The sequence below is a fragment of the Octopus sinensis genome, linkage group LG1, assembly GCF_006345805.1.
Source record: "Octopus sinensis linkage group LG1, ASM634580v1, whole genome shotgun sequence".
NCBI classification, from domain to species: Eukaryota; Metazoa; Mollusca; class Cephalopoda; order Octopoda; family Octopodidae; genus Octopus; species Octopus sinensis.
In genome coordinates, this window is record NC_042997.1 from 110764428 (window position 1) to 110776688 (window position 12261).

At 38.4% G+C, this 12261-nt stretch overlaps 1 protein-coding gene across 4 annotated transcripts in view; it reads left to right on the forward strand.

Moving 5' to 3' along the window:
• Nucleotides 1-11826, forward strand: part of LOC115218403 (synaptic vesicle membrane protein VAT-1 homolog-like) — a 113917-nt gene extending 102091 nt beyond the window's left edge. For 2 of the 4 annotated variants that reach the window (XM_029788196.2, XM_029788214.2), the window contains 5 exons: nt 2383-2412; nt 3446-3475; nt 6290-6313; nt 9413-9500; nt 11696-11826. In XM_029788196.2, coding sequence (XP_029644056.1) covers nt 2383-2412; nt 3446-3475; nt 6290-6313; nt 9413-9478 — 150 coding nt within the window. In that variant the 3' untranslated portion in view covers nt 9479-9500; nt 11696-11826. The remainder of the gene's footprint in view (nt 1-2382; nt 2413-3445; nt 3476-6289; nt 6314-9412; nt 9501-11695) is intronic. The other 2 variants (XM_029788205.2, XM_029788222.2) reach the window with 1 other exon arrangement.
• The last annotated feature ends 435 nt before the right edge of the window (nt 11827-12261 follow it).

The window sequence follows — 12261 nt, forward strand, 5'->3', positions numbered from 1 at the left end:
CCATTCAGATTAGTTTATCAAATGTAATACTCATTCCTATTGTCTTGAATTAATCCTGCGTTATCTTGTAGCTTTGAGATTTTGATGATGAGGATTATCATCATCATCGTTTAACGTTCTCCTTCCATGCTGGCATAGGTGGGACGGTTTGACAAGAACTGGCCAGGCAGAAGCCTGCACCAGACTTCTGTGACTGCTTTGGTAGGATTTTTACAGCTGGGTGCTCTTTCTAACAGCAACCACTCAGCAGAGTGGACTTAGTGCTTTTTATGCAACACTAGCACAGGTGAGGTCAGTTTTGGCAAGGTTTTTATAGCTGGATGCCCTTCCTAACACCAACCACTTCATAGTGTGGACTGGGTGCTTTTAAGTGGCACCTGCACTACAGGGTCACCAAGTATATTGCAAGACCAAAAAACTCTTTTGAGAGGGGAAGGGGCATTGGAGGAAGTGGTCTTGTGTCGAATGATGAAAGGTTTTAGTGAGACAGAGAGACAGAAACATGTGTTTTGCTGTAGAGGAGGTACAAGGTTACCTAGCCAGAGAGAGAGAGAGATCGGGAATGAAGACAGAAACAAATGTGCTGCTGCAAAGGAAATACATGGTTATCCAACCTGAGGGAAGTGCAGGAGAAGGAGAGTGGGAGACGGTAGGATAAAGATGATGGCAAAGTACCAGGCATATGCAGTGATACAGTGAGACAGGGTGTGAGTGGAAGCTAGTGGATAGCAATGATACAGTGGCACAGGGCCAAGAGGACAGGATTGGGGAGTGGGAGGTAAGCATAGTGCATGAAGTGGAAATGTGGGCAAGAGATGTGAGACATTTTCTTAATTCTGGGTGGGACACACAGCGGTTCTAGAACTCAGTTTCACTGACATGGGTGGGTAATAGTATATTTTTAGAATGACATTGTAGGGTAGGTAGGAGAGGCCAGATCTGGCCACATTGAACATAAAACAGGTAGGATATTTGGCTCATCATTTGGCTCAAAGCCACATCTTTCAAAGCTACTCTCAGCTGAGGGAGGTCTTGCCTTGCAAGTGACTTGGTGACCCCACCAGTGCTGGTGCCACATAAAAAGCACCCAGTCCACACTCTGTAAAGTGGTCAGTGTAAGGAAGGGAATCCAGCTATAGAAACTAAGCCAAAGGAGGTACTGGAGCTCAACACAGTTCTCTGGTTTGTTCGATTCTGTCCAACCCATGCCAGTATGGAGAACAAGAACATTGAATAAGGATAATTAAACTTCCTGCAATGAACTCCAAGAGTGATTAAAATATATTTGAAAGAATGATTTCTGTGTCATTTCAAAAAGAAAAATTTAATGGAGGTTTGTTAATGGAGTTGATTACGGTCATGCTGATATGAATGCCGTGGACTCCCGGCCAGTTTGAGTCATCAGGATTAATTAGTGGAGGACAGTGTCGTTAGAGAACACTGAACAAAATACCTTGTGATATTTGGTTAAGTACCTTTAAGTTCTTGGTTCAAATCCAGCCCCAGTCCCACTTTGCCTTTCTGCCAGTCAATAAGTTCTGAGGTGGATACAATGAATATAGTACCCTTGGACATAGTACCTTAGAACATAGTACCGTCAGAATGTAGTACCCCATCCTGACCACAGTGTTCTCTATACCATGCATGCACTTTTGGTTATCCTTACTGTCTTCCTTTCACCCACCTTACTGCTGCTTTCTGTCCCCTTCTTTTACCCTTTTCTGGCTAGTTGTAGTGTACCCAAGTACTATAAAGAATAAACTTGTTGTTGTTGTTATTATGTGGTGAAATCTCACAGCTTATACTGCTGGGCACGATGGAAAGTGTTAGCTGTCCACAGCCAGCAGACGAGGGTGACACTTGTTTACTGGTCATGCTTCAAGAACTCTGTGAAGAATTCTTCTAGTTCCAAGTAATGCTGATTTTTGTAGGTGTTCTCTCTTCACGCTTGCACCAATCTTTTTCAGCCATGTTGGTAGTTGATTGCTGATACTTCAAAGTGCACCAATTACTATTGGTATCATGTCTACTCTCCTCATTGACATATAATTATTATTATTATTATTATTATTATTATTAAGGTGTTAAGCTGGCAAAATCGTTACCATTCCAGATAAAATACTTCGCCGCTTTTTGTCTTTCTTCATGTTCTAAGTTCACATTCTGCCATGGTGGACTTTACCATTTCTCCTTTTATAAGAATATTGATAATTTAATATTTTATTAGGTGTAAAGTTTGTAAACTTTGTCTATTGTAATTCTTGATGTTTTTCTAGAATTAAATTCCATCAAATTGTCTTTAAGGTGTGTTATAGTATCAAATTCCATTTGTATTTTTGGGTATGTTGCTTCTCATAACAATGAGTTTTATTTTTGTTCCAGGCCCCATCTGAGACCAGTGCCACAACAGTGGTAAGTTCGGAAGAAAAATACAAAACAGTGGTTTTTAATAATGGAATCAATAATGAAGAGATATACAAATGAACCCTTTTGTTACCATATTTCTATTGGAATACACTGTCTTTTTTTTTCCATTTAATTTTGAAAATAACTAAGAACTTAGTAAAATAACTTTGTTGTTATTAAGCTGGCGCTTAGAATGTAAACAGGAAATTTTGATGGGTTTTAATTTAAATCATTTTAAAATAAGGAATTTATATCACAGAACTAAGGGTAGTTTCAGGCTGGTTCTTTGTAGCATCAGACGTTCTGCTTGAGAGTTCTATCTCTCAGCTTTTATAACATTTATTTAAAACTTCTAGAACCTTTTGCAGGAAAATTCACAAAACTTACATTCAAGTCTGTTGTTATTTGGTTACACTATAGCTGCTCTAATTGATAGAACCATGTTCTCATAGGGATTAATTCCTTTTCTGGTGACCACAGTTAAAATTTTATAGCTGCCCTTTTCATTTTGTTGCAATATAGAATGGGCTGCAATCCTAAACTGAGGAGTCTAAATGAGATAATTTAAAACTCGGCAGAATCGTTAGCAGGTTGGGCAAAATGTTTACCAGCATTTCATCCATATTTACATTCTGAGATCAAATTCTGCCAAGGTGGACTTTGTATCCTTTTGGTGTTGATAAAATAAGTACCAGTCATGTACTGGGGGTTGATGTAATCAACTTACTGCCTCCTTTGAAATTGCTGGCCTTGTGCCAAAATTTGAAACCTATATTTTAACATGGTTGTCTCACATATATTAATTAATATTTTACAATGATTGTCTTACACTTACTAATTAGATGTTTATAATTAAAATCCCATAACTAACCAAAGAAGATTCTTTATATAACAACTTTATTCAGATTCTAAATAACTAAATTCAGTTCCAACAGAAATTTTCTAATTTTCAATTAAAAACATTTTCATTTTTCACCAATTTTCAAATTAAAATTTTAAAATGTTTCATCTTTTTTTTTATATATTTAATTATTTACAGGCCAAGAGTGAAGAAGACACTGGTGCTGAGGTAAGAAAACTTTTCTCCAAACTTCAAAAACATAAGATCTAATCTATCATTACTTTAGCATTGTTGATGCTGGAATGTGATAATCCATGTGAAAACTGTAGCATAATGCTCCATGGAGCAGCTGCAGCATAAGGCTTCCATGTGAAGACTGCAATATAACACTCCATGTGAATTGTTTCTCTGTTCCTTTTTGTAACAACCCACTTTTTCTAGATCTCCTTATATTCTTCGGTTTTCCTTCACTTACTGCAAGTACCATTAACTAACCAAAGGTGGGCACCGTTAATCAAAGTTAATTTCGTTAACTGTTAATAATGATATATAATAATAATGAAATTATTGTATACAGTGCTCAGGTGCACCACAACTTGTCAAAAAGTGCATATAAAGCATATTGCAGTAATGTACAAATGTCTGGGAAGTGAACAGTGTATGAGTCGGATATATGCTTGCGTGTGTATGGAGGGGAGAAAATCAGGTGTAGTGTTGGCGAATTTCAGGAAACATGGAAGTTTTGAAGGATGCAGTGCTCCGACAACTAACAACTGATGCCGGCAGTTTGTTCCATGCTTCAGCAACTCTAAGCATGAAAAAATGTTTCCGAAAGTCATGGGAGCTGTGCTGTTTTCTGACTTTGTAAACATGTCCACGGGTGTTAAACAGATGGAGTTTGAAAAGGTGCGCAGAGTTATTGTTGATCCATTAACCAAGAAATTAACTTTGATAACTGTTACTCAGTTAATTCTTTAAAAGTGTAATAGAAGTTATCGATAAACCATTAGCATTAATTTTTATTATAGAAAAATGCAATCTGTTTTTGCTCTAAAACTACCTTTAAAAAGTGCCAAAACTATAAAATCTGTTATGGAAGTTGACTTAACGGCAGTTAATTAGTCCAATAATGATTTTCATAGTTAACTTAAAAGTTAAATTGTTAACAAAAATGTTAATTTTGTTGATTAATGGTTTGGTGCCCAGGTTTGTCACTAACAATTTCCATTATATACAACATAAAATCATTTGACCATAACAAAGAAGGCATCTCTCCTGGACCCAGTGTCATTAATGTTCAGCCCCAATGTCATTGGCATCCCACCCAATGTCCATTAATGCTCATCCACTCATTAGAAAATTCTGTTTAGACAATTTTTCAATAAATGTTCTTCTCTAGGTTTCATTAAAATTAGAAACCAACAGGGGCAGCTGTACTTTAAGGGTTAAGCAGTTAGAATATAAGAAAAGGGGCCCAGAGCAGACCATGTTCCTTGCTGTTAAGGAGCTACCTACATGGTTACCTACATTTTACAAGAGGATGGAGGTGACCAGGACAGAGTTGGGAAGAGATGAAAATAGTGGGGAAGAGGTATCAGGGTGGACCCGTAAGTTATGAGGGGAGTAGAGGAAAGGAGAATAAAGTGTGGGATGATAGAGGCTGGGGGAGTCAGGTATAGTTAGGGATCAAGAATGGGTGAGGAGTGTGATGCGGTTTCAAGTTTTGACACAAGGCTAGCAATTTCAAGGGAAGGATTGAGGCAATGACATCAACCCCAGTACGTAACCAGTACTTATTTTATCAACCTCGAAAGGATGATAGGTAAAGTCGACCTCGGTGGAATTTGAACTCAGAACCTAAAGACTGGCTGAACTGAAAAATGCTGCTAAGCATTTTGCCTCATGTGCTAACAATTCTGCCAGCTTGCCACCTTAGGAATCATCATCATCATCGTTTAACATCCGCTTTCCATGCTGGCATGGGTTGGACGGTTTGACTGAGGACTGGTGAGCCAGAAGGCTGCAACAGGCTCCAATCTGATCTGGCAGAGTTTCTACAGCTGGATGCCCTTCCTAACACCAACCACTCCGAGAGTGTAGTGAGTGTTTTTTACATGCCACCGGCACGGGAGCCAGTCTGGCAGCACTGGCAATGACCACGCTCAAATAGCGCGTTTAACATTCCACTGGCACAGGTGCCAATCAGGCGGTACTCTCATCGGCCACGACAGTGATTTCACTTGCCTCAACAGGTTTCCACAAGCATAGTTTATTGTCCAATGCTTGAAGGGTACTCTTAAATGGGGTGGTTATACAGCACTGGCATAGGCCATGGTTATGGTCTCCTTTGGCTTGCTGGGTTTTCTCAAGCACAGCATATTTCCAAAGGTCTCCATCACTTGTCATTACCTTGGTGAGGCCCAATGTTTGAAGGTTGTGCTTCACCACCTCATCCCAGGTCTTCCTGGGTCCACCTCTTTCACAGGTTCCCTCAACTGCTAGAGTGTGACACCTTTTCACACAGCTGTCCTCATCCATACACAACACATGACCATACCATCGCAGTCGTCTCTCTTGCACACCACATCTGATGCTTCTTATCCCCAACTTTTCTCTCAGGGTGCTTTCACTCTGTCATGTCTCCACACTGACAGAATGACAAATAAATTCTTTTCTACTCTAGGCACAAGGTCCAAAAGTTTTGGAGAGAGGGCCAGTTGATTAGATCATCCCCAGTACGCAACTGGTACTTAATTTATCAACTCCAAAACGATGAAAGGCAAAGTCAACCTCGGCGGAATTTGAAAGAATGATAAATATATGTTGAAGGGGAAGTTGGAAAGAGTAGGTGATGACTGTAGAGACTGGGGTAGAAAGGGAGTGAGGGGGTGATCAATGTTACATAGGGGTTGCAGAGGAGAGTAGGGGATGGCTGACTGTGAAGGAAGGTGGAATAGTGATAATGAGATACGGGAGGTGGGGAACAGACATCTCTCTCTCTCTATGTATATTGATAGGTGCCACTTGTCTCTGTATTTCTAGCCACCCGATACTGGTTCCGATGAAGTAAGTTCTTTTTCCTTTTCACTTTTGATTTTTTTCTTTTGTTTTGCTTCTCTCTTTCACATCATTCATCTCTTCCCTTCCTCCTCACAACTTATCTCCGCCCTCTCTCTCCTCTTTCCATCCTTCATCCTTTACCTCCTCTCTCTTCTCCCCTCTCTCTTTTCACTCTCTCCCTCTACCCCCTCTCCACACACCTCTCTCCCTTCTCTCTTCCTTTTCTCTCTCCCCTCTCCTTTCCCTTCTCCCTCTCTCCTCTCCTTTCCCTTCTCCCTCTCTCCTCTCCTTTCCCTTCTCCCTCTCTCCTCTCCTTTCCCTTCTCCCTCTCTCCTCTCCTTTCCCTTCTCTCTCTCTCCTCCCCATTCCCTTCTCCCTCTCCCCTCTCCTTTCCTTTCTGTCTCTCCCCTCTCTTTTCCCTTCCCTCTTTCCTCTCCCCTTCCCATTCCCTTCATCTCCTCCCCTCCATAATCTATTCCTCTAATCCGGCATTCTGGTTCACCAATACGTTTCAGCATGTTGTGGGTTATCTCCCTTACCTTTATTTGGTCCGCCATTTTCTTCACCATTTACTTCCCCTTTTACAAGCACAGTCTTAATTAATCGATCCAATTAATCTCCCTCCACTAATTAAACCTTTCTCTATTTTTTTATATTTTCACTTTGGGTTGAATATTTCTCAAACTCTCAATATTTTTTCAATAACGTTTCACTTTACGATGGAACAACTAAACTAACCGATCCTGCATAAAACAATCCGGTTAATATTAAGTTTAACACCATGCACACACACACACACCAAACACACATACACAGTCATGCACACACATACACACACACGATCATCCGCGCATACATACACACACACACACATACATACACACACACACACACACATACACAATCACAACACACACACACAATCACAACACACACACACACAATCACAACACAAATACACACACACACACTCGCACACAATACGCTCACAATCACAACACGCTCACAATCACAACACGCACACAATCACAACACGCTCACAATCACAACACGCACACAATCACACACGCACACAATCACAACACACGCACACAATCACAACACACGCACACAATCACAACACACGCACACAATCACAACACACACACGCACACAATCACAACACACACACGCACACAATCACAACACACACACGCACACAATCACAACACACACACGCACACAATCACAACACACACACGCACACAATCACAACACACGCACGCACACAATCACAACACACGCACGCACACAATCACAACACACGCACGCACACAATCACAACACACGCACGCACACAATCACAACACACGCACGCACACAATCACAACACACGCACGCACACAAACAATCACAATACAATCACAACACAAACACACACACAAAATCACAACACAGACACACACACGCACACACACAGGGCTCCTTTCAGTTTCTGCTTCCCAAATCCATTCACGAAACTTTGTCACAGAACTAAAACAGAAGTCACCTTCCCATGGTGCCATGCAGTGGGACTGAACCCACAACCACAAGGCTGGAACGCAAAATCCTTGACCACGCAGCCATAGCTGCACCTATCACAGTTAATGTTTGTGCCAATGTTTTTGCTAATGAAATCTCATTGATGAAAGTGTCTCTAACTACAAATGCTGACCAACATGTTTAAACTAACCAGAAACAATATAATCCCAACAGCCAGGAGGACCATTATGATTCCAGTGAGGAACCAACAGTTCTAAACTATGGCTACACTGCTGTGTCTTCCTTGAGAACATCAAGAACCATCAGATTTTAGTATAAAGATTCTAGGCCACTGATTCCTGTGTGTATCTTTAAGACAAAGGGATAAAAATAAGGAAACGTACGATTTAATTTTACAGTTCTATATTTAAAAGATGAGGGATTATGTACATTATTTACATTATTTACATTTGATGGATTGCTGTCCTAAGTAGTGATCGTGATACACACCACGAAGAAATAATCAAGCTCAATAATGATCTATTAAGCAACAACTACCCCAAAAGCATGCTCTCCACTCCAATTATGAGGAAAAGATAGGATGAAACCAATAAACTGTCCACAGTCTGTCTACCCTATGTGAAAGGCCTCTCTGAAAAGATATAAAAGTTATGCAGCCCATATGACATTAGGACAGTATTCAAGAGTAATACAACACTTCGCAAATATCTCCTTTGGGTAAAACCACCGATAGAAGAGAATATGACCAAAGACTGCGTGTACTCCATCCCATGCAGCTGTGGTAGGTTATACAAAGGCGAAACATGCCGCCCCCTCAAAATAAGGGTACAGGAAGAATTTAAGGAGGTTGTATCTATCTATCTATCTTTTCACCTTCCTTCTTGTCTATTCATGGGTTGTTATTACTTCCGCCTTAGCGAAGGCAGAGGTATTGTTTTCAGTTACATCTGTTTGTTTGTTTGTCCATGGACAAGATATCTCAAGAACCACTGGATGGATTTGGATGAAACTTTCAGGAATGTTTGGCCTCATGACTAGCACGAATTGATTAGATTTTGCGATCAATCCAGTACCAAACAAGGATTCTGAATTATTTTTCCAGTTTTTTTTACTTAATTTTTAAGAGCAGTTGAGTTTATTTCAGATATTCTCATTTTAAAAATCATCTGTGGCTAATCATTGAGAGGACATTGGTGTTGCCTTGGCGGAGGTTTACACTCTCTGAGTGCTCTTATTGTTGTTATTATTATTATTATTATTAACATCATCATCATTATTATTATTATTATTAACATCATTATTATTATTAACATCATTATTATTATCACTATTATTATTATTATTAACATCATTATTATTATCATTATTATTATTATTATTAACATCATTATTATTATATTATCATTATTATTATCATTATTATTATTATTAACATTATTATTATTAACATTATTATTATTATTAACATGATTATTATTATCATTATTATTATTATTATCATTATTATTATTATTATTATTATTATCATTGCTATTATTTATGGTCTGTGTATAATTAAATTTTCTAATATATTTGAAATTTTAGTCAAAAGAAGCCAAACCTGAAGAACCGGCTGAGAAAACTGAAGAAGCTGCAGAAAATGCAGAATGAATAAAAGATTTGAAAATTAATGGTAAGAACGTTGCTGTTGTCTTCGTCTGTGTCCAATTTGGAGGGAGGTGTAATGTAGGTGTGATGAACATGTGGGAAGAGTGAAACATGCCTACATGGACACACACGCACACACACACCAATTGTCTTTCATGTCCACGAGCAAGTTGAAGAGTGAAACACACACCCGCACACATACAAATGCACGTCTTCTGTTTTCACGAACCGCTTATGTTTTTTTTTTTGTGTATGTATGCACATATGCGTTTATGTGCATGTATATGTGAGATTAAAGAAATAATTTTTTACAGAAATTTTCATTTCAGTTTTGTGATACCATCTCCGAAGGAATGCCTGTGTGTGGCATATCTGTTGTCTGGTGTGGTGTGTATGTGTATAGTTTGGTGTGTATGTGTGTAACTATTACACACACACATACTCATACACACTAATACACTTGTCTATAAAGTATTGTGATATCATTTTTAATTCTTCATCAAATTGGCTTTGCTGGATTTTCTATTTAATAATTTGGAACTTTCTATTCTCTGACACTCCAGATAAAAATTGAAGATTTCAGATTTACCTGCTGAATAACTCATTTAAATCACACACATATTTGTGAAGTTGGTGGGGGAGGGGCCAGATAGAATGTTACCAAAAAAAATGCAAAACGATCAATCCTCAACATTAAGGATATCTCTTTTATTTGTTTCAATCATTTGACTGTGGCCATACTGGAGCACCGCCTTTAGTCGAGCAAATCGACCCCAGGACTTATTCTTTGTAAGCCTAATACTTATTCTATCGGCCTCTTTTGCCAAACCACTAATTTACAGGGACGCAAACACACCAGCATCGGTTGTCAAGCGATGTTGGGGGGACAAACACACACACACACACACACACACACACACATACATATATACGACGGGCTTCTTTCAGTTTCCCTCTACCAAATCCACTCACAAAGATTTGGTTGGCCTGAGGCTATAGTAGAAGACACTTGCCCAAGGTGCCACACAGTGGGACTGAACCCAGAACCATGTGGTTCATAAGCAAGCTACTTACCACACAGCCACATATTTATTTATTCAATACATTGTTGTTGTACTTTTTGTTAGGTTTTGTTGTTGTGTTTTCATCTTTTGTAGTAATTTATGGAAGTTTTGTGAATGTCTTTTATTCAAGCTTCACCTCAATGACCAGTGTAGCATGAACCTTTTTTATGTCATAAATGTTTGCTATTTTCGCAAAACAGTGAAAAACACTTTCTGACATTTAGCATTTGTTTGAATCCCTATTGTTTTCATATTTCAAAGTTTGTCATTTTAGCAATTTCAAATATAGACTTTGATATTTCCTGTCAAAAGCATTTTATCTAAACTGAAGATGACGCTTACATGAAAACTTTTTAATTTGAGCAAATAAGGAATATTCGTCTAAACAGTAATCCCAATTTAAATGTTTTGACACAAAATATTATGTGTCTTGTGTCAAAATAAATGATTTAATTTCAGTTGTAATATCTGAGTCTACCAATGGCGTTACTCTACTACTTCTATGAGCTACAACCAAGTAGGTTAGTAGAACAAAAATGGGTGATTATTGAATAAAAGCTCTCAACTACATTAATACTTAAATTTCAGTCAGCCTTGCTCTGGCAGTGTTTAACGTTATAGCAACACCTGGTTGAAGTTATTATCGCCAGCTTAAGCAGGGAGTTGTTGTTGGCTGAATTCAGGTGTTGGTGACTTATCTCGTATTTCTTAGAGGAATTTTTCTAGGTGCTGTCCGAAGGTTATGGAATCTTTATCCTTCTTTGATTTATTGATGGATCATGCTGAAAAGAACCTAACTTGTTGAGGGTAAAAAAGAAAAGTAAAGGTCATCACAATGGGGACAAGTAGGAAAACAAACTGGACAAATATAAATTGGTCATTTGGGTGTTGAATTTTTACTTCAGCACTTTTTTGTTGAACCATTGTGTTTCTGTATGACATGGTTGTTTCCTTTTATTGCACTCATACTTATGCTCTGCAATTCATTCACATATGCTACACTATGTCTCTCCTGTATGGATTGTGGTTCCATTTCTACATTCTCTCCATACATTTCATATGACTCTTTCCAAATATAATAACTAAACAGAACTTATCATAGAATGTCTTGTTACTAAACAGAACATGTTAAATAACATTTTGTCTTTTTTTGCAGGCCAAAGACACAAGAACCATCATGCAGAGACAAAAGTGTTTACCATTTTAAGCCACCTTATTTCCAGCTTGTTTTCCAAACACCTAAATACTGTTGCTACTGCTGTTCCATAATAAAACAGAAGAATGCCATGACCACCACCACCACTCCCACAGCCACCACTCCCCACACACTTCCTTTTGGTATTACTGGGCTGTTGTTTTTGTTATTGTTGTTGTCTCGATGCTGGTCCAAGTTGTCTTTTGATGTATTTGTAACAACTTTTCTGGTTTAGTTTAGTCAAATATTCACTTGAATTATTTCTATCGACTTGAACAGCTAATAGAAGAAAAAAGAAAGTTCTAGATTGAAACTAATTTCTTTGTTTTTTGGGGATTTTTTGTTTGTTTTTTTTTCTTTTAATTAACTCTTGAAAAAATTATTTGGGTATTTTCATTAATTGTTCATTTCATTTACTGCTATTTCTTCTTCTTATTATTATTATTAAAGGCAGTGAGCTGGCAGAATCGTTAGCACGCTGGACGAAATGCTTAGCAGTATTTCGCCCATTGCTACTTTTTAGGTTC